The 23,960-nt window shown below is 41.8% G+C and overlaps 1 protein-coding gene and 1 long non-coding RNA gene across 3 annotated transcripts in view; one reads left to right on the top strand and one right to left on the bottom strand.

Annotated features, from left to right (window-relative positions):
* The first annotated feature begins 2,978 nt into the window (after positions 1–2,978).
* beat-Ia (beaten path Ia) overlaps positions 2,979–23,960 on the top strand; it is a 48,974-nt gene continuing 27,992 nt past the window's right edge. For both annotated transcript variants that reach the window (XM_033380040.1, XM_033380039.1), the window contains exon 1: positions 2,979–3,064. In XM_033380040.1, the coding sequence (XP_033235931.1) occupies positions 3,001–3,064 (64 nt within the window). In that variant the 5' untranslated portion in view covers positions 2,979–3,000. The remainder of the gene's footprint in view (positions 3,065–23,960) is intronic.
* On the bottom strand, positions 9,524–10,298 carry LOC117184036 (uncharacterized). The gene is made up of 2 exons (XR_004469190.1): positions 9,824–10,298; positions 9,524–9,752 (listed from the first exon to the last, which is right to left on the bottom strand). It is a non-coding gene; the product is annotated as an uncharacterized lncRNA (long non-coding RNA).

The raw sequence follows: 23,960 nt of genomic DNA, 5'->3' as shown, positions 1-23,960 counted from the left end.
CAATTAAACAACAAATATTACTGCCTCAGTTTCGGTAATCGGATGTTTTTGGTATACTTTTTTTTACGAATATTTCACTGTGGACTCCCCCCTCTGACTACGACGCTGCTCGGACTGCATATATCTTTTATTTTTATATTTCCTGCTGGCTGAAGTTTTTGCCAGTATTCTGGTATTGGTTTGAGCAGCCATAAATTTGTTTCCGTTCCTGTTGTAGCGTCTGGCTCTTCGGCTGCTGCTGCTGCTCCTGCGTTAGCCTTCGCTTTTAGCCAGCTCCACTTCAGTGCTATTTTATTTGACCACATAAATTGTTTACCAATTTTCACAAGTTTGGCTCAACCCTGCCTCCTATTTCCCCTCCCTGTTTGTGTCTGTGTATGAGGATTCACGTTGTTTGCTCTCAGTGCTAAAAGCGGTTTAATAGGTCTCCTTCTCCTCCTCCTCCTGGAAACCCTATTTTGATTTAGCTCTCAGAGCCGAGCAATCTATCTTGGTAGGCAATTTGGGCATCCCTTTGTTCTATCGCTGGCTTTGTAGCTATTTTGTAATTGAACAATCTGTGAAATGCCGGAACATCAACAGCACAGCAGCAGATGTCAAGCCAGTCCAACCAAATGATCGGACATATTTATTGGAACGGAATGTTTGCTAATCGTCTTCGTCGATGGGAGACCGACTAATTTGATTGGAAGATGGTTGATGGATTTATGATTTATCGGAAACTTTTTAATAGATGTTTCCACTTTGTTCTATGAAGTTTGACAGTCTTTAGTGTTCAAAATAAGATCCAATTGTATGCCCCTTTTTATAATTTAAGCATCAATATCAGCATACAATTAAGTGCGATTAATCTACATATATATTGAGTAATTTATGAATTTCGATTTTTGAAATGCTTAAGTCTTAAACAAATATATTTCCACATTTTACACAATTCGCTGCACAAACTATAAATAAGTCTCTACATACTTAGCAGCAATTTAAGGATTTAAGAATAATACTTCAGTGAAGTCCATCATTTTCACAGCCTTGCTTTGCTCAAAGGACGCATAAGCCTGTTTACAAGTCAGTCCAGTCCTTAAGCTCCTCCCGAACCGAGCTCTGAACCAGATGAAGCTTTCTGCAGACCCCCTTTTTGTGGCGGTCAAGTCGGGTCAAAGGAACGATTTACGAATCAGTTCCTTTCTCTCAGTAGCTTGCTGAAGATGCAATTAAAAAAGAGTACTGGGGACGGCGAGTCGACGTTTTCTATTTTGTTTGTTTTTTTCCGGTTACGGTTACCCTCTCTATAGGGGCGATAGTGTCTGCCCCACTGAACTTTCTCTGCTGCCGCAGGAGTGTCTGAGAGTGCAGTTTTTGCGGCTTATCGCATTGGGAACAGACTTGGCTCCTTTGTTTGTCCTTCTGTCCTGGTGTCCTGCTATCCTTCTGCCTGGCCCCGGTACTAGCTCGGTCCCAGACCAAGTCCCATTTGGTCGCTTAAGTTTGTCAATGCATAAATTAAAAAGTTAAAAGTTTTTACCAAATTCTCCCTTTTGGTTTTTCCTGTTTTCGGTTAGTTTTGTTCTGACCTTAATGAAGCCCAAGCAATTAAGACAGGGTTCTGCAAAGTTAATGGAGTATACACCAAATAACCATTCGGCCTCCATGTGAGGAACCACAATGGGATTCCGCTTCCGAGATGGTCCTGATCCTTGTCCTGGTTTTGGTCTTGGCTTTCGCCTTGATGCAGAAATACAATTTGCTGCCATAAAAGATTACAACTTGTTAAAGTTCTTCATCGCTGCTCCTGAAAGCCCCCCGCAGCCCGATCCCATATTTCTCCCATATCCTGTTGACCGTTATGGCTGACCAGGGGATTATTATAATCCGATTTTCAACTTTAAATGTGCACCAAAAAAGGGAGAAGAATTTATGGAAAAATGTTATACTCATGCTCGAGGAGCAACCGAACATTTGATGTGCAGTTTGGCAACAATGTGTTTGCCAGCCCCATTCTCTCCCTTCTGCTTCCTCTCGCTCCTTTCCTGCTTCCCTGCTAATGGAAAACTTTTCACTCAAAGTGTTGGTGTGTGCGTGCGAGGGGACGAGGAAAATCGCTGCAGTTTTCTTTATAGTTATTACTTTATAGAGTTTTTCCTTGTTCTTTTCTTTCTGATCACAAAATTGCTTTCAATATTTTGCCCAAAAGCTGGCAGTCAGTGAGTGTGCGAGTAGGACGGCATTTGGCCTGGTGGAGGTAACAAACCCACTTTCGAGCACCTGCCCGAAGGAAACGTTGCCCCGTTAAATGCAGTGGGCCTGGCCCCGTACAACTTGAGCTACGTGTTGCAGCAAAAGTTTGACGCATTAAGAACCAATGTTGTGTCTGCCCTGCCCGGTTGAAGGATGGGGTTGTTGTTGCTGCTCCTGGTTTTATTGTTAGTCGGAAAAGGATGTTTCTGAAGACCAGATAAAAATACAAGTCTGATCACGCTGGAAATAAGTTTGCTTTGAGACATCATGCTTTCAATTTATTAAAGCTCTTCAAAATTAACCGAGCAGATCCTTTTGATACCTTTATTTCTCTTTTGAAACACTTTCTTGTAATGATTAAAACTAATTATCTCTCTTATTGAAATGAAAGTCTCTCCAAATCAAACAATCAAAACAATATTATTTAGTTCAATGCGTTGTTCTCTAACCTGGGATATTCCGATCCGCGTTAAATCTTAGATCTTCAATTAGTTAAGTAGTCTTTCAATAAACCAAATATATATCTTGTTTCACTCACATCAATCAAGCATTGATTTGTGTTGAAAGTATTTATTAGAAAATGTTAAAAGCCTTCGTTCTTTATAGTATGTATATTATCCGTGAAACTACCCAGAAAAAGGTTGAATATTATGCTACCTTCTTGAAAATTCTTGACGACTGGTTTTCCAAACCTCTTTCCAACCTATTCAGTAATTGAACATATATTTCCTCTTTTTTGCAGAAAATAAAAGTGCATTTTTCACCATGCGGTTTCCCCAAGTTTTCTATCAAATGGCCTTGACCACAATCCTTCTAACAATCACGATAGGTAAGTTAAATGAACATTTTCCAGGAAAACATTTGCTCTCTCGACGTGTGTAAAATTTCTCGCAGCATCAAAAGAGATGTTGATGCAGTGAATAAGTATTTTTGGAGCACATAAATTACCGGTCAATTACGGCTAGAAGGCAAAAAGGCTGAAAAAATTGTACATGTGACAGAAGAACAGACCGACAAAATAAATCAATGAAGGCCTCACCTCTGGTCAAATTAACAAGTTCAAAGAAAGGTCACATAAAATGATAAAAAATCAATGCACTCCATTAATTCTTAACATAAGCAAACACTGGAAAATATTAAATGAAATTTGTGGGAAAACATTAAAATGCCATTATGATTGAGAGTGCATTAAAACCCATATTTATGTGTGCTTAATGATAATTGTATTTCCTTTACGGAAGATAGTGAAAAATTGCTCACTCGCCGAACACTAATTAGCGGCAATTAAATCCGATGTCATAGAAATGCGGCGCGATTAAAATTTATGTGATTTGGTCAATGCGTCAATGCAGATCAAAAAATCAATTTAAATATTTGTTTATTTTTACAATATATCCTGATATTTTCCAGTAATTAATTACGAATTGGAATATATTTATTAATAAAGGAATGAAACTGTATTATTTTATGGAACGTTTATCTTGTTGCAACATTTGCAGTGAAAGGCAGGTGGAAGAGAAACGTTTGAGGCGTATCTTTTATTATATATAAATAAGTCCTACCATACCAGATTGACATTCAAAATAGTTATTAAAGATACATTAAAAAGAAAACTAAACAAGTCTTACGAGAAGTGAGTCTTCATTCTTAGTCCTTCATGGGTGTTGCCACATCATAATTCTCTAATCTCATTTGGGGTGTGACCACCACATTCAAATCATAAAACTTCGAGCCAACAACTCATTCTGTCAGCGTCTTCTACTGCGTTTATATTCCCGTACAACGGGTCGTATATACGAATATGTAGGTCTGGCCATGCTTTACACACTCTTCAGATTTTTATTGCCTCGTCTTTGCGGCTTTCGCCGCCATTGGAGGTCTCAGTATATTTACCGAGAACATAAATTTAAAAACCGCACGCACACATACATAGCTACATACACACTCGTACTCGCACTCGCACTCGCACTCGCTCTCGCACATGTAGATATAAATATTTGAGCATCTGTTAGTTGGGTGGAAGTCGGAAAGGGGAGTTGTAGGGGAGACTCGCTCCCAACCTGATTTATTCAATAAATCACACAAGTTGCTGCGGCTTCCTCTACCTATTCCTGCCTTCAGCCTCACCTGCCTTTAACCCGGGAGCGTGTGGCGGAGATTTAAATTTGATCTGCATCTCCCGACCGTTGAATGAGTCCCGGGCCTGCGAGACCAGATGGGCAGAGCAGGACACATGTCAATAAAAGGGGGAAATATGTCACTTAATGCATTTACCCTACAGACGTAGGCGTTGACTGTACCTCTATCCGAGGTATTGGGATTGGGGTAGTGCGAGCAGATGGAAGGGTTTGAAATGGGAAAGTGGGGGATAGAAAGTTGATTTTTCTTCCATCTATCGCTCACTCTATCAACTGAAACTTAAATGACAGAGAATACATCAAACGACATTCAATCCTTTCGCGTGACTGAAGTTTTCGACTCTTTGTCACTCCGAAAAAACCATCCCCAGCCCAGCCGTGTCTCACGGGCCCTCCTTCTGTCCTCCTTCGCAGAGTCTCTCGTCTCCTCCTTGTTAGCAACACGGCATCTGTGTGTCTGTGTATGGGTGTGGGCGTGTGTTCGCTTGATAAATGTTGCTAACGTGCCTGGCATTTGTTTTGTGCTGCCTACCTTTTTGGGCTTTATTTATATTCTCCACTAGGAGCACACACATCTATTTGTGGGGGGCCCAGGCCCAGACTATCCCCGAATGCTGTGACAAGTGACTGCCGGGCTTAGTTTTTATTATATTCCTCGCAGGCTGAAGGCAAAATAAAAACTGCTTTAAGTTGTGTTAAAGAATGGATTACAATGGACTTTACCTTGAATACCGAGAATATTTGTTACACTCGTAGCTAAATAGGGAGCAAGGGTAAATAAAATGAAAGAGAAATGGTTTGCCGAAGGGGATAGAAACTGTAGACAATATATTTCAAAATATTCCAGGGAAAACGTTCTACAAACATATTTTCTTTATCTAAGCAAGCATTATTTGCGTTATTTTAATTCAATGAAAAAAACTTCTCAAATATCGATTGAACCGTTATACGTTCTGATATACCTGAACCCTATGCATTGCGAAGTTCAGTCATCCCACTTCCATGAGTCTTGGGTCAGCTCCCACATGAGAAAGAGGAGGGGGAGGAGGAGGAGGAGCATTAGCCATGCAAAAAATACTGCCCATACCATTCCGTCTGCCACTCGTATGTCTCGCCATGCGTTCAATGTCGCACAAAAACGTTTATTAACCTGCCATTATCGAGGCGGACCCCAGTGCACTCAGCGTAGACGACATTGTACGAGTGCTATGAGTGCGAGGATCCGGGGACCTTCAACCTCCCACTCGCACCCAGGTCCGGGGAACGGGGACCGATACAAATCTCCAACACGCACAACAATCACACAACAGCAAAACGTTTTCACTCGAAGGGTCTGGTCGGGTTGGGGTTGGGGTTGGGGTTAGGGCTGGGTCTGTCGAACAATGCGACAAATCCCACACACACAAGTGCCTAATTAGTCTGGGGTCCTAGGTCTGGACTTCGTAAATCGGTCGTGCACTTGATTTACTTTTAATAACCACATGGTAGAGTCGTGGCAGCCCTGATGTGCTTGCAAATTTGTAACAATATTATTTCCATTTCATTTTGTTTGAAACTTTTGTTAATGTCTTAATGCCCGGATTGTATTGCTCGAATTGTTTGGGGAAATGGACATTTATTTGGGCTTTGGTTGAGCCTTGAGGTTTGTCGGGGGAAATTAGTGGCTATCATGTATAATAAATAGGCTATAATTTGTGTGAGTCGTAAATGTGAATTAAATTGAATGGGCAGCCAGGTCAGGTCAAGGGAAATGTATTGATTTCTTGCACTTCATTTCAATGATCAATTACCGGCGGGGTGTTCGGACTAATTGACATGACAATACAGGAATACGACTACAGTACCTAGATGGTATCCCTATCTTTGTGTATAATCTGGCAAAGGACTCAATGCGTCCAAGTGTCTCTCCAACGCTAAATAATCATCCATCACTTTAAACTTTCCTCACATCGAGCCCGTCACCATCTGCCCTCAACGATTTCTTCTTGCTCAAAGCCCAAAAGACAACGAACCTAGCATAAACGAAAGCCACCACAACCAGGTCACAAATTGTCACCTGAAGTGACGTTTACCTTTGCCGGCTGCTGCTCTTCTCCTCCGCCCCCGCCTTTAATTAAATCCTCTGGAGCAGAAGTGCTGGGTAAAATCAATCGCTGTATATATTATCGAACCAATTACAGTGCATCCAGCAGCATAGAATTTTTGATCTCACAAAACCACTCTGGCACTCGAGACACGACACGCCACGCCAAGCCAGGGCGCAGTCCCCTTTCAACGATGCTTGACTTGACTTCGCCTTTCGCTTGGCGTACTTAAAACTAACAGGCAAATCAATGGGGAACTCGGGCCAGGGACTCGGCCTGGAGAAATATGAATAAAAAAGAGCTCTCGCGAGTGTTGGGGATCAGGAATTCGACTCGTTTCCTCGTTTACTAAAAATCATAACCAAACGCAAACGCCAAACACCAAACACCAAACGCAGACCAGACCAAATCGAACCGATGGGTACCCCCGAACACAACTATTATGGATGCAGGGACCTGTGTGGGAGGGGGAGACATGCGGCAGGGGGATCGTTACATAAAATGCATGAAAATCTCGATTCAGCTAAAAGCAAAAAAAAAAAAAACAGGAAAGAGAAATGGGGAAAAGAGGAAAGGGAAACAAATTGAAGCTTTAGCCACGACTGACAAACTGCAGCTGTAACGGCCCAAAGTTTTTGGCCATTTTATTTTTCATTTTCGCTTCGTTTTCGTTGTCAAGCGGATGGGATGAAGCTTAACAATTTTTATGGGGATGCACCCCAGAGGAGCATAGCAGGGCACCGAAAATATGGCTCGAGCGAGGAGAGGGTCAAGCCCTGGGTTAAGCGGCTTAATTGCTCTGGTAAGGTCAATTCGGGGATACGAAGCCCTCCAAAAGGAAAACTATTTCCATGCCATGCTCCCAGCCGGAAAGTGCGGGTAGCAGCCATCAAGGAATTTACATAATAACAGGAAACAATTTCGTTGTGTGCGTGCCCTATGCGACCATATTGGGTCCCATCTGGCAATGGCCATAGCTATAGCTACAGCTATTGCTGTGGCTCGCTCGTAGTATGCACCGGAAAATGATGTGTTAGTTCGATAAAATGCATCATGAGCACAAATTACGGAGGGGGAAAGGCAATACGAAATATCTTCAGATAAAATTCCTAGATACATGTATATTATATTTTTATAGTTTGCTTTCGAATCAAAAGTTCTAATACAGTCAGTACTCAGGCGTCTTTTGATGCTGCCAATAACCCCCATGACCCTTAAAAATCCACTTTGAGAAGCTTGACAAAGGATAAGGATGCAATGATATCAAACTTAACCCCTAGTTATTCATGATATAAACCTAAAATATTAGTCCTGTTTTAATTATTGAAAAGAAGAGGAAAAGTGATGGATATAAATCTCATTTTCCCCACATTGCTTTATCATACGGAAGTGCAAAAGAGAACTTTATAATTTATAACATTTGATTGCCCCCTCGGCTTGTTATTGTTTTAAAAACACACAATTATCTCGCCGCTCTCGGGGGCAAGACAGACTTACAAATCCCACTGTCTCTCATAAATACACACATGTGTACATATTTTGTATATGTATGTGTATGGTATAAGCTCCTATGCCATTATCTATTGTTGTTCCTCGGCGCTGCTCGTTTGCCGCGCTGGCAAATAGTTAATAATGATTATTAATATTTACGCGGGCGAATGTCAGGCGTATAATGGCAAAACGTTGCACACACGCCACCCGAGACACCGACCCGGCCATTTGCACCTTCGACATTCAGCAGCCATAGCCACCCACTGAGGCGCAGCAAACGAAACATCCCGTCACCCCCTCTGCCACTCTCCACCACCCGCAAAAAGAGCATTATATGGTGGCTTCACCTTTCCTGATTTTCACTACCTATAGTTTTCCGGTCAAGCCGTGGCCAATGTGAGTATCACATTTTTCCATTTTTAATATGTCGATCGATGCCATGCCAAAGGATTGAATTGTACAAGCATTATGAAATAAATTAAAACCTAAGATAAATTATGTTGTAAGAATGTATTTGATTTAGATATCCTCGTTATGCTTATCGAATCCCCTATAAATATCCCCGTGAATACATACGATTTCTCTAAATCACTGTCTAACACTGTTCAATGTGTGCCATCAGTCGATTTATGGAAATTTATCTATAGTTCATTTTTATATACCATATTTAAAATTGATAATTGCAATAATTAAAAGCACTTAAATATTGTAACTAAAAATTATCGTCCCGAGTGAAATTTAATTGTGATTTGTTTTTAGCCGTTAAAATATTCAGAATATTCGAGAATTTAGACGCACCAGTACGAACATATTGCATATATTTTTTGGTAGAAAATAAAACAAATTTAAAATTCATTGCTTTCGGTAGCTCAAATGAAGTGTCGAAGTTTAAATCGTTTGCTCATTGTACATACTTTGGATATTAAATAATAAATGCGCTCCGGCTCGCCGGACTTAATTAACACTTTTGTGCGAGGGAGGAGTTGAAGTGGTCGCTTTAAACAATAGTAGAGCTATTTCGTGGTATTTGAAATAGAAAGAATTCTCAGGAGAACTCTCGAAATATGCACATATTTAGTTAGAGCTGGTAGCTCTATTTCGACTATTTATTTCACATAATTACTCTACAGCCAATTTGGGTTTTTGCTTTATGACTGCCATAACAAAGAGCGAACATTTTCACCGCAGCGGAGCTCCTTTCCAGCATTTTCCGTTCGCTACAGTCTCTGTGGTGTTTTTTCTGTGTGCCACCGAATTCTTTCTGTATACTTCCACCCATTTTAACTACCACTACCAAATGCATTGCAATTTATAGCCAGTAAAGAACGCGGGAGAAAGCCCCGGTGGGAGTGAGAAAATTCTTGGGAGGCAACAGTTCAATCAAGGGTCAGTACGGGACTTTTGCATTTCAAGGAACAGTACGGTTCGAGTATCACCTCCACCTCACATATGGAATCATCGCTGACATTTCCAAGTCTGGCCAATCAACAAAAGGCAAAAAAGGTGACCGACTCACCTGTCGCCCATCGTCTTTCACCTCCGCCTCGCCGCAGCAATAAAAACTTAATGAAAGCATTTAACATGCATATTTTCCCGTTACGAATTTACGAGACACTGCAACAGGAAGCAGCTGAACAGCAGAACAGAGCCGTGACAACAAGGACAATAAAACAACGCGAGCGAGAGGGTGCAGCAAATGGAGATTGCTGGCTGGGGCTTTGTTTCACAGGACAGGGAAATTAATAAACTTGACTGGTTTCCTCATTCTCTGCCTCGGAGCCGTAAACCCTCCATCTGGTAATGGCTGAAACAGCAATAACAGCAATAACATTCAAAGCTATTGATTAAAAATTGCATGCACTCAATGCGAGCTACCATCGTCGAATCGTTGAATCGTCAAGCTCTGTCGGTGTTCATTCCTTACAAAGTTTGCAGCTAAAATTATTGCACATTTCGTCCTGGTTTCTGTTCGTGGATGGTGACCTCAAATAATGAACGTGTAACCAAGTTGCCAATAAACACGTACGTATCGAATGCCACTAATGGTTCGCAAGGAGAACTTTTCCGAGAACTGGCATTTGGCATTTGGAGATTGCGATTGACACTTACCGGGAGTCGGGAAGGGAGGCAGGACCAAAGCAGGGGCAGTGTAAAATGGGAGAAAGTAATGTGCTAAAGAAGAAAGATTGTTATTAATTTAATAAATATTGCATGATACTGAGAGTCAAACTGATCCTCCTATACTCTTCAGTGTTATCAGACTGAAAAGTAATTATTTTGATTTCAAAATAAATGTTGACCCTTCAACGAAATTGAATTGAATATCCTATAAAAGCCCACTTTGATAATTGATAAACGTTAATCGATCAAAATAAAATCTAAATACTTAAGCCTTAAAGTCTTTGGATAGTTGAAGATGTATTGCCATCTACCGTACCATTCTGATGTAACTGTTTAACAGCACGCCACTGACTTTGCTCTGAAAAAACCACATCAACCAAGACCCCCTATATTTCTTCGCCCAAAGACCCACACACATACTCGTAAACGTGAGAGCATAAGAACACCAACAAATCAATGAATAAAACTTCACACAAAACTCAATTTTCAACAACTTTTCCGCATTCTAAACACATTTTTCTTGCCCCCATCCAATCGGATGCCTGCCACGTGGCACGGAAGCAACAAACAGTTCCAAGCTGCGTGGATAAGGCGACACAATATGGCCGACACCAGAAACCCAGAAAGAGACTGAGACTGAGACGGAGACTGAGAGTTCCACTGTGACTGGGACTGGGACTGGGACTGGAAATTAAGGCCAAAACGTCATGATAAAACTTTTGTCCCTTCCTTCCTCGCCTTCAATTCTTTCGGTATTTTTTGGGTGTTGTTCCTTCTGGTTTCTTGGCTTCCTCGTACTCGTAACACGCCAACTTGAACTTGACGCATGTTTGTTGGCAAACAATCCGACGTAACGCCCCCAGTCAAACCAGTCAACCCGGCTGTTTGGCTCATTAAAATGCGCGGCGTTGGTTCGGTGCCATCAACAAAAGTTAAAACCAGAAGGACCGAGGAGAAAGTCTGCAGAAAGTGCGCAAGAGACATCCTGGGCGGGTAGCCCGACCTGACCTGACCCGACCCGGCCCCATGCCGACCTAGAGCGACGCCCACGCCTGGCATCTTTGAACGTCAGCCAAACAAATCTTATTTAATTTGGCTTTGGCGCATTTCACACCAACCAGCCCGCGATGTTCCATTCGATTGGTTGGAGACGGCAGCGTGAGAGAAAATTGAAACCTGGGAGCAGCACAGCACATTCGATTGAATAGTGTCTTACTATCGACTTCGAAATTGATTGGCCCATTGTCCGGTAGTATTTTTCAATGTAGGTCAAACCGAATACGATTCAATTCCGGGTACAATCAGACAATTGCCATTTAAATAGCTACCCTACGTCTGATGTTGTCTCGACAGCATTCATCATACACAGCATCATTAATCATCCTGTTTTCTAATCTCGATGAGCAAATAGTTCCCAACCAATCTCCAACTTTCCCACCAACTGCCAGACATTGACAATGCCCATCACGTCACGCTCCCATCACTAGCAGGCATTGACAGGAGCGGAGCGCTCTCTGCTAGGCGCTCGCCCCACCTCATTAGAAGGTCGCAGCTGTTGCTTCGGGAATTTCAAGTGCATTTGAATGGCTGCGGGAAAACCGACACTCGGAGACTTGGAGCCTTGCTGGCTCACTGGAGCACTAGCCTATCCCTAACCCGCCCGACTGCTGTTTGCCAAAGTGTTAAATGTCATGAAGGGGAGCGCAGCTGGGCCTTTGAATTTATGGAAATTTCACGGCGCATTTACATTTACTACATGCCATATTTATTATTTATGCCCTTAGTCGTTGTCGGGAAGTGGATGGGCTGGGGCCTCGATTCCGACTGCCAATAGTCCTCGAGCTGCCAAGACGCATTTCCGACTGATGTCTGACTCCCTCTCTTCCGTTGTGCACTCCCTTCCCGGTTTCGTTTTCGCTTTTTATTAGTTGGAAAAGTTTTTCATTTGCCTGCTCAATATTTTATGACTGTTGCACATATTTTTCGCTTGCATTTTTCATGCGAGTACATGCAAATATTTCATGATAAAACACAGTCAGAGGCCAGTAGAAATTAACATGCGCACCTCCGGTTCGTTTTCGCTGTTGAAAAGTCTAAATTGAATTTACGCCAAAAATTATGCAGCACTGGTTCGCACTAGCGTTTTCCGCTCTGCTCCGCCTCACTCCACTCCCCTCGCTATGAAGCGAGTGCTGGCATATTAATTTAAGTTAAATTGATTTCCTGCAGCTGAAATGGGAAAGGGTATTGCGGAGCAGGACTTCAAGATTGACAGACTCAATTAAACGTCAGATTGGACATTAAGTGGTGGACTCTGATCGAAAGCATCGATGAGGTTAAAGTTGAAGCTTGCTTTAAGCACTTTTCAAATATAGAAACACATTTAAAAATGCTAAAATAATGCACAGACCAGACCCTCTTTCTTGTATTCCTCCCAACTCTTCTTTACAAGAATGTCAGCTATTTCTTGAATATAATGAAAAGGAAGAAAATTTCAACGATTTCATGGAAAATGCCTTACCCTCATCGGCTTCACTCACCCCTAGTTGGAGAAATGCCTGGAAAAGAATGCCACGGCACAGACGGGGACGGAGACAGATACAAGTCCCCAAATAACATTTCAACAACATTAATAAATTAGTTCAAGTAATTGAAACTTTGTGGTCCTTGGAGCACCCTTCTTGGGGCTTTGACTTGGGCAATTGCAAAATGGCAAAGTTTTTTTTTTGTTTTCTTAACAAACGAACAAATAGAATTGTTGTGAAAATAAGCAGAAATCGCCTTGTGACAAATCGTTGAAAAGCCTCCAGCTCCGGCGATACTTTGGGGAATCGGAATCGACAAAAGATTATTTCATTTTCCAGTCTATCTTGGCCGACAGTCGGCTGCCCTATGGGACAGTCTGTCTGCAGACAGTAATTGATTGTGTGCAATGGAAATCTCTCAAGAAGCCAAAGAGATAGAGATGAGAACAATGCGATAATCTTGGGGATTCGTTCAGGTGTCAGCGGGGCAAGCGTCAAGTGACCAATTAGCTTAATTCCCCCAGTCAATAAACGGAAGTTAATTAAGCGACAGCTTGGTTTAGCTGCTCGCCGTCACCATTGTCATTTCCAGTAAGCTTACCTTTATCAATTTCCCAAAAACCAAATTAATCATTTATACGCTCATTATACTTTAAACGTAGCTAATTTCAACTTAATTTGACCCGACTAGCAGTCACCTTCTGCTCCGCTGACTATCTGTCTGCCTGTCTTCCTGTCCACTCTCGTCCTGGAATACTAGGGCGAGTTTTCGGGCGTGAAAAATGTCAAGGAATGTCATGGCGGTGTCAGGTCTCCTCTCTTTCGCTCGTGCTTGCGGCTTGGCCAGCCCATGGATGTACGTTTCTGGTCCTGGAGGTGGAGGCCGGGTGGGTTATTTGAACCGGCTTCAATTGTGCTTGAAATTTGCACGATTAGCGGAACGCGCTGACTGGCTAACAGCCTGGGGCCTGGACTGAGGCTGGGTCTAATCGGCCATGGCCGGGGCTGGGTGTTGAGTTGAGTGCTAGCCATCGAAATCCTTTGGAATGTTGAGAGAATGTCGGCCTAGCCAGACACTTGGGTACAAACTTTCTCGATGACTCAATGGAATGAGTGATTACTTTTGATCGAATAAGTTTCAATTGGTTTAGGGCGGTGATTTGTGCGAAACTAAAAGATTTTGTGGATGCGGAATTCAACAGTCTATAGCCTCAGAGTGGAATCAGATGGAAGCCAATGGTTGGCGAAATATGTAACTGCAGATGAACTGATATTTGAATACACAAACATTAATTGTGTGACCATTGAAATCCTGTACTGCTACCTATCCAGATATCCATAGCAATGCAAAATGAGTGCTGGAGATATGTAGATGTAGATCGGAAGGATTAGAGAACTCAAACATCTCCTTCGATATAGCCCACTTTACAGTGGACAGTAGTCTACTACTCTCCTTTCCAGACGCTCTCCTTTATCTGCTGCAAGCAGATAAGCCGTTGATTCCACACCTCCACAGACACAGACAATGCCGAAAAATTCCGCTTTTGTTCCCACTCACAATTACCGCCATTAACATTTATGGGGTTGACCTCAAACAATAAAAAAAACTTCCCACAAGCCGACACACCCACCAAAACCCGTTAGGAAATTAAGTAGAAAATTGCGAAAATTAACAGAAGGAAAAGGCTAACTGAAGGAAGGAAGCTTTCCTTCCTGTTTTGGTTCTGCCAGATTTTTGGCTATGCCATAGCCCCAAGCGTCTTAGACTGCTTAAGGAAAATTAATTAAAAATAAACATGGCACACGCTTGTTCTTTAGGAATGCCAACCAAAATAGACCGCAGGCAAGAAGAAAAACACAAAAAAAGAAGGAAAACAACGGGGAAGGAGAGCGGCAGTGAGAGATTGGGATGTGAGGAAATATCCCAAGACCCATAGCCAGACAAAATAAGAGAGAGAAAAAAGAAACCCATGCTAGCCAAATTCCAAACAAAAGCTCACGAAACATTTTGCGGCCAAATCCGAGACGATAAGAAAATAAGTAACATAGAACAACAGAAAGAATGAGAGAGAGAGAGAGAGAGAGTGACAGAGAGGGATAATCGTAAGGGGGGAAAGACTTGGTGGCCGAAGCTTGGCATACCCTTAGATTCATGATTTTTATTACAGCACCTTCCTTCTTTGAAGTTCCAAAAAGTATAATATTTGACAAAAACTAGAAATATGTTTTAACGAAAGGGAGATTATGTTAGTCGGCTTAAGATGTCATTTTTGTATATTACAAATGGTCGGAGTACCCACTTTGCTAGGAATATAACCTAAATTCTCTGAGAAATAAACTCTTACCAATAGAAATCAACTGTTGGTCTGATATCCAGCTGGCTGACATTTTTGGCGACTATCTCCGATTCCCTTCTCTGCGTTGAAACCGAGTGGTCATGAAAAGGACGTTGGCAGGATGGCGTAAGCGACGAAACTATTTAGTAATTACGTCAAGGGAGAAACAGGGAGTGTGGGGAGGAGGTCTCGTTGGCCAGGCGAAAATTGCATTAGAAACGCTCCAGTGGGAGACGAGGCTTGTCCCCCATGAACTTCTCCTAATAACTTGAGCATGCGAGCGTCCATAATGAGTGTACGCCTCTATTTGCCGCATCAGCTATGCATGTTAGGGATGGTAGGATCAGCAGGTGGTAAAGGCGATCCGGCAGGGTGCCAGGTGCCAAGGCTTTTGGCCAGCCATCGCCATCGCCATCCAGCCATTTAGACACATGAAAACTTTAGCACTCAGGAAACAGGAAACTATTGTTCTGCGGCGACTTCCATGGCCTCCACGGTGCTTGTCCAAAGGGTGGCAGCTGCCCACTTTTATTGTTTTTGCGGTAGGCCGAGCCACGTCGAATTGTCTGATGTTTGATGCACGTGTGTACGTATTCTATATATACATATACATACATATGTATGTACTATATTTGCTTGGGGGAGGGATATGTTTTATGTTCCCTGCAGGTAATTTGACTTTAATTTGTCGGCAACTTTGACCCCTTTTGAGGTGTCATGCTGGGGCAACTGCATTTGGTGCGGGGGATTGGTGCATGTGACATCTATTGTCCGGGTCAAGGCGCACACAGAAGTTAACTGTTATCTAACTAGCCTAGGCCATATTTTTCATGGAAATAGAGAATGAAAGTATAACGCCGTTGAGGTAAACTTCGTAAACGTGGAACAGATTATCATAACAAAATACATACCTGCCTCAGATGTTGTTCCGAGGACCACAGCGATGTTAGCACCCCAGTTTAACACAATACTATTTTTTAAAATTAATTCCTTTATTAAACTTTTTATTGCCGAATCAACAAAAAAGAGATAGAGCTTTGCTTTAAATTTTTCAATTTTAATAAATTCTTCTGTAAATCCGAAATGAGCACAATTTACTTTTAAAAGATGAACAGAATATTGAATATTTGTGGCATATATTTAACAATCCATATCAAAATGTAAATAACCCTAAACAAATAGCCACTTACACATAATCTCAGTAAAAACAACCAATTACGAAAACACTGGCAGAAGTGGGAAATAATTAGACTCAACCGAAAAAAAATCATGAAAAACTGATTTCAATCAAAATAAAATTTATCTATGAGGCAATAAAATGAAAAAAAAAGATATCATACCATACTGAAGGCCACGTTTTGTTGTTAGACACATCAAAGATTATGCGAAACCAAAGAGAAGAAGAAAGGAATCCCAATGCATTTTGCATCAAACGAGATGTATTATAAAATATTAAAACAATTCAAGAGGAAAGAGAAAACGTACAATATAAGCGAAAAAAATAAATACTCGAGGGATAAGCATATTTCTAAAAGAATATTACACACATGCACGAGGACCTTTTATATGGGTGCTGGGTACTAAAAGCAACCATAAGAGCGGCTTATCAGTTTGTGTGCTTTTTATGATTTTGATAAGATTACTTTTTCGATGTAGAACCGGATAAAAATGCCTAGGAGTGGAAGCATTTTTCCCAAAAGAAGGGGTAATAATGTGGCATAATTTCCAGATTTATTTGACTAGAAAATAACAATAAATATTCCTCAATGTATTTGCTGTAATTGTTTCCTTTTCAAAAAGGAAACGCCAAATAGGCAACGATAAAAAATGAAATCCAAGAAAGTTTTATTAAATAAACTCAATATATTATGTAAATACTATGAAATTAATTACACATTTATTGAGAACGGATAAATGATTAGTTCCAACTGAAGACGCATCCGATTTGTATGATAGGTTCCCTTTCATTTCCCCATTTTCCCTCTGAAGTTTCGCCATTAAGCAGTCGGTACAAATCAAAGCGAATTAAGTCCTGCCAGCTGAGAGCCAGAAGTTCGTCTTTCAATAAATTGTCTGAAACCCCTCCTGGAAGCCAGACAAACCCAATTTTAGCAGATATTCCCATATTGGTTATTTCTGCCATTTGGCATTTCTGCAGCAACAGCAGCAGCAGTAGTGTGGAGTGGAGTATACTGGAAATTAACGCAAGCCGCTTTAATTTGCAATTTCGATTCCTTCGGCTGTCGACAGGGCTCTGCTCTCGCCCTCCCGGGCTGATGGCTGCTTTCTGGCTGATTTCTAGACAGTAAGGCACATTGGGGGTGCATGTCGAGCATTAATATATTAAATGGGGAAGCATTCATTCCCATTCGGATTTCCGCCCTCCTCCGCAAAGCAGCAGAATCAATCCACCCTGGGCCACAAATCTTCTCCGACCTCCGACCTCAGACCTCAGACCTCTCCCTCGCTCCATCGTTCCATCGCCCCGTCGCGTGTCTGTGCCAAATTTTGGCTGGCAATCAAAACGCATTGCCAATCAATTGATTTACACAACGAAATGCTTCATACACCATCCCAAAGCCCCTCACTTACAACCAACCCCGCTGCTCTTGTCTGATTTGGCAAATAGCTGTCACTGGGTTATCATAATGTCAGTCACAGTCTGGTCGCCAGAACATCGCGAACATCTCCATTGCTTTTACGAATACCCTTAGAGGGTATTGCATTTGTAAGCGAAGAGGAGGCTGCACTGTATTCAATGTATATTCTTGGTTTCTTGGTACTTTCCTAAGTAACTACTGTGTAACTGCTAAAATGTGGCAGTATCAGCAGAATCCTTTCTTTGGGTGCTGATCAATAATTTAATTGTTGCCGAACCAATAATGATTTCTAGACGAGTCTTGATGAAAAGTCATTTTATACTCTGCAAAATAGCATTCTTTTTATAATTAAATAAATAATAATATAATTTATTTTTATAATTAAAGAACTGGTAAACTTAAACTTAAAACTTAAACTCGTGCGTTTTATTCTCACAAAAAGAGATAGTTATATAGAAGGGAAATTATTTGAAGTATCATTTCATCTTCAGTCTTTGTGAAACATTTTGTGTGATTATGTGTGTAGTCAAATAAAATAGGAACAAACTACCAAAACTAATTGAACCTTTTTTATTATTTAAAATATAATTAAATATCCGCATTTATTTTATTTTGTACATTCGGAAATTTAATAATCGAATTTTTCTTTGTTTATTAAGAACTGGATTATATGCAATTTATTTACTTGTTTAATTTTCTATAATTGTTTTTGCATTTGATTGGACAGCTTAACTTTAAAGATCAGCTTATCAACTTGTAGTTCCATTGCCTACCTTAAGTTTCGCAATTTCGAATTTATTCTAGACAATTATTTTGCGATGGAGTCGGAAAATACATTAAAAATTTAAATGTATTGGCCAACTTTGCGGGCTCAAAACCTGACCGGTCAAAGTGACCACATCTATCTTAGTTCCTGTCACTTCTGTTCACCTAATTAAACTAATGCAATCCACTGCCGAAAATCAACAGCCGAAGTGTTAAGTCAAGCCAGAAGAGGAGTATATGTATGTAATGGGCTTCTGGTCAAGACAAAGCCTGCTCGACCAGGACAAATGGGATAACACAGCAACACAACACAACAGGCGACACAACGGGCGCCGAAGATGGAGAATAAGTTTCACAAAAGACTAAGTTAAATTTATAGGCATTGAGACCAGGAATTGCAACTTCCGGCACTGACAAGACCCACACATCCAGAGGGAGGATACATTCAATGGAATTCTCATTCCCCCCATCCAGACGGGGAAACTTCAATGTGGCCTGGCGACTTCATTTTGCAGGAGAAGGAACTTTAGAGAAGTTCGCTTCAGCAGAACCGTCGACGACAACGACAAGATAAAATATAAATGGCTTCGGTTTACTTCGAGTGGGTTGTGGGTGGTGGGTGGTGGGTAGTAGGTATTGGGTGGGCGGATGTTTTGGGCAATGGGGAAGCGGAAGTGCCACTGATAGCCGTCACATGTTGAAGATTTATTTATTAATGCCAGTCTGAGCCTGAGCCGGCATCCTGCCAAGGATGCGGATGTTTGGGTAACTCTGGCAACGTTCTGTACTGTGTTTTGTTTCGAAGCATTTCGTGTTGCTCCTTGGTGCTCTTGTGTTTTTTCCCTACTTTTTTTCGGTTGCTCCTCTGTTGACTTTCCACACCCTTCTGTGTATTTGAGACATAATTTGTGCCCAGAAGGAGGTCGCAGGACAAAGGACACCGCCGACAAAGGGCAGCAGGGAGCAGGGAGTCGGGACAGGCTGTTGCTTCTTGCTTTTAGTGACTTTGACAGTTTTATACGATTTATGTCATGGTAAATTAAAAATTACGCGTGCTCCGTGTCATCCCCCATCTATTTATCTCTCTCTCTCTCTCTCTCCCTCTCTGTATGGGGGAGGGTTAATCTTCAGGGTGAATTGCGCGGGGGGGGGGGGGGGGGGGGGGGGGGGAACTGTACAATGCATCGAGTGGGGAAGATTAGAAAATAAAGATATGTATATAAAATAGCATAGGGGTTGTTTGGGAATGCTTCCAATTTTCTTGATCTGATCTCTGAAATAGTTTTTATGGTGCAATATTTATGATATAGAAATTTCCTCCTCATATGGCCATAAATGAAGCCCATCTAGGTTTAAAATATTTGAATATAAATAGCTTGATATAAAATAAAACGTATTAAAAGCCTTGCAAAACTAAGAAAATATATTGGATATATTATATAAAAAGATCACGTAGATAATAATAATAATAACAAATCTCTAGCGCCATTTTTTCCGTATATCAGCCATTCTACAAACTGCCCGTATCTTTTTTTAATTCACCCATATTCCCATCGTATCTCCGTCAAAAAATGTATATATAAAAGTTCACCAACGAAACTAGAACGTTAATCTCTTCGTTAAACTCAAGTTATTTACAGGTCAACAAGTCAGCAGCTCTTTTCGCCATGGAAAAAAGCCAACCAAAAAAGGGCACCTTGGAGCGAGCCAGCAGCAGCGTCGCCAAGGCAAACCGAGTCCCCTCGGCCTAAACGACCATTTAACAGACACTTGTGTGTTCCATTTTGTCCGCTTTGCCAGGACAAATTGTATAAAAAATAAAATAGAATGGCATTCCAAAAAGAAGAAAAAAAGCAAATTTAACAAATCCTCAAATAATTTGAACGTCTGGCCGCCGCGGCGGCTAGTACACACATACATAAGTGTGTGGTTGTGCGCTGTTTGGGCGGATGCGGAGGTGGAGGTGGAGGCGTGGCAACACGGTCACAATGCGAATGCGAGGAGTATAAATTTTCACCTGGGCACCTCCATACGAGGAAACACGCTGGCACTGCAATTTTCGCCTCTTGGATCGGAAAGGAATGCAAAAGCGTGCAAAAATCCTCCAAAAAATAGAGAAGGCCAAGCATTACACACAGAAGCGCACATGACTGTGTGTGTGTGAGGGGTTGAGAGTGCGACAGTGCGAGTGTGTAAAAGGTGAGAGCTTAGATGCAGACAGACAGAGAGAGGGGCGAGAATGGATAATAAAAAGCTCATTGCAACAAATTCCCGCACAATTTTCAGTGTTGGATTAGAAACGCTGCACAAAAGAGTGAGTCGTAGGTGCAAGGTGGGGATCGCCGAGAGGATTGCAAAGGGTTGTAAGGGGTGGTGCAGAGGGTGCCACAGATACGAAGAGGCGACACATGATACGTTGTTCACTTCTTTTTTCACTGATTCTAGATTCTACAGTTTTTCGGGTTCTCTTTTTTATTATTTGGCTCTACATCAGACCCCGTCTGTGTGTGAGTGTCTCTCTTTCATTTGTTTGATTCTTTACACTTCTTCATAGCATTTCACCTCGTAACCTACCCCCAACTATGCTCCTTACTGTTCGCTCCTTCCTGCCTTTCCCTTTCTCTATACCTGAACATTTCCCACCTCTCTTTACACTAGTACACTTGTTCGTAGGATCTTATGAGCTTAGCCGGCGATTTAGCGATGCTTGTCTTATTTAGTTTTTAAATAAATGGCCAAGGATGTTGGCTTGGCTTGGCTTAGGGCTTGCCACTAAAGACGAGTGGCTTGCAATTATTGCATCTCGCCCACTCTCGCTCTCTTATGCCCTTTCGGAAGATTCATTGAGAAAATATTAAGAAATGTAGGTATTGCTATACAAATCTTGGCAAACGGTTCGTAATGACGGATCGTAATGCAAAACATTTGATTTGCTGAACTTGCTGAAGTCTGAATTGTGAAGAAGTATTAAGTTAACTGATTAAAATACATGTGTATTCTCGATTTGATATAAAACTATATTGGTCTATTGAAAAGGTAATAAAATAAAAATCTTGAATAAAATAATAAGATTATATGTTTAAGAAACTTTTGAATCATGAAACTTAAAGTGCATAAGTTACAAATTTCCATTTTCTGAGTTATGCACTATAAGATTTGTATTTAAGTGTCGTTTCAATTAAACCTGGATCCAAATCCGCTGGAATATCACGATTTTTCTTAAAAGAAATCATTCTTACCTGAAAAAAATTTATTTCTAAGCTGACAAAACATTTTTGGTACATCATTCACATCACCGGAAAATATGCCGGTGAAAATGTTCAATGTTGAATTGGGTCTGAGTCTTTGTGCTATTGTAACCAAAGCCATTCTCACAATTGTGTTACTTTACCATTGACATTTCTATTCAAAAAATCTGTTCACAATTACAGAACTGAATGCATTAAATTTAATGAAAAATCCCCAACCCAAACGACTACAATTTGTCTGTGAGGAAAGCGGAAAATGTGCCATTAAATGGCAAACACCAAAACCGAGACAAATGCAGTACTTTTAAAGCGGGCGATGGGTGATGGTGAAGGGTGATGGGCGATGGCTGATGGGTGAAGGGTGAAGGAGCGTCCTCGACTATGAGAATCAACAGAAAAGGGACGACATGGCAGGCAGCCAGTCTGGCAGGAGGTTTTTGTACTTAAATTTCATAATCAACACAAAAGGGGGATAGACACAGAGACACAAAGGGCGCTGGGAGACATGAATATTGTCGTTGAATGGCTCCAACGAGGCGGCAAAGACAACAGGGATAACCGACTTGGTCAGAATTCCGAGTTGGTAGTACTGGAAATGCACGAAACGAGTGCCGCACATGTGGGAGGAACGGACTGACTGACTGAATGAGTGAGTGAGTGAGTGCCAGTGTTTGAGAAGGACAAACAAACGAAGACAGGGCTCATGGATGTGCAGCAGCAACAGCAGCATTCATTTTCGCCAACCAAAAGAAGTGACGTAAAAATGCATTAAGCAGAAATTGTCAACAATTTTTCAAGCCACCCCCATGGAAACCTCCTCCTCCTCTTCCCCCCCCCCACGACAACGAACCGTCGAGGGGAGCATCCCCGACGCGATGGCGTCAAGTCCGCCTGAATAAACAGAACTTCCCCCTCTATGGGGCTTTTGGAAGTGTGGATATTCGGATGTGGGGATGTGGGGAGGGAAGGCTGATAACCCCAGATGGCAGTCAAATCTGTCTGAATAATGACTGCACTGTACCGAGGACACAAATAGTGCTCGATACCTTCTGCCGGACAACCCGGACCCCATTCGGTTATCGGATCAGTTTTCTTGGGGTTGGATTTGCTGTCAGTTCGAATTACATTTTCGTATGATTTTCAATTTCTAATGTCCTTACAATGGCAGTACAAATGATGATGAATTTGGCGACAGATTTCGCAGATTTCCCGACACTCTGGAGTGTCAAAGATCCAGATACTGCAGGGTTGAAGGGTAATTGTTCCACAATTCCGAAAAACCTCACAGCCGGTTGCAGCCCAAGTTTTGTGTGCTTCCCTGCGCTGCTAAATTAATTAAATGCCATGTCCTGGCCAAGAGTATGGGGCTCTTTGCCCATCTGTTGCATAAGTGTATCTCGACGTTATGCACATTTCAAAAGCCAAGCTCCATAAACTTGGACATTGCAAAGTTTCCACTTGATCCAGACTCCCTTTCCTCTCGAAGAGCAAACTTATAGCTATTCGCCAGCTACTTCGTGAAAACTGTGTGGTCACTCAGGCAAACGCTGCTGCTCTCAGCCAGGGAGTTCATGCGGAAGGGAAATAATGTGGAAGTTTAGGTCACTCTTTTACGGGGTCTTCTACTCTGCACCAAGTTTAATTTTCATATTTTTTTGTTTTTTTTTTTTTTGTTTTTTACGCAAAGTTTTAATAAGCTGGCATTGGGGCTCGCAAACCTGCTTGACAGAATGTGCCATCATTTTTGCAGCTAGAATGAAAAGCACTTGGACTGAAGTTTGGTAGGGTTTTCAGAAGAGTGTCAAGGATACCTACATATCCCATATGGATCAGTGATTAATTAAAGACAGAAGATCATATTTTGCTTAAAAAAGCTTGAGATGAGGTTCGGAAGCCATCCATTCCTTAACTGGATTAAACTGAATCTTTTTACTTAGCTAAAGCCCGAAAGCTTCACAGAAGTAACAAACCTCAGAGAAATCTATTAGCTAAAGCCACTTGTGGTGAATGTAATCCCAATCTCGACTCCAATCTGATTCCGACGGTGGTTTGATGGTGTAAATCACGCACGGCTGTGGCAGCAAGACTCTGCCGGACATCTGTTTGACACTTGAGCTGGAGCCGAGTCTGGACCCACACTCGGACCCGCCACAGCTTGCCAGTTCTTAAAATATGCCATGCATGTTGCATAAACAAGACTTAAACAAAAACGAACGACAGAAGCCCAGGGCCCTTCGCCCCTCTTTTGGTCATAGCAAATATTTGCTGCCGCGTGTCACCAACAATGAGGTGGGATGCTCCCCAAAGGGACACCCCCGGTGGCCTCCAGCTCCAGTCCGTTGCGGACTGCTCTGTTTTGTGGGCTGGAGCTGCCTTTTCACTGCCAGCGTCGAGTGCGGTCTCGTTTCTACTTTGTG

Source organism: Drosophila pseudoobscura, chromosome 4 (assembly GCF_009870125.1).
Source record: "Drosophila pseudoobscura strain MV-25-SWS-2005 chromosome 4, UCI_Dpse_MV25, whole genome shotgun sequence".
NCBI classification, from domain to species: Eukaryota; Metazoa; Arthropoda; class Insecta; order Diptera; family Drosophilidae; genus Drosophila; species Drosophila pseudoobscura.
The sequence above is the reverse complement of the archived record's forward strand: the minus strand, read 5'-3'. Positions and strand labels throughout refer to the sequence as shown.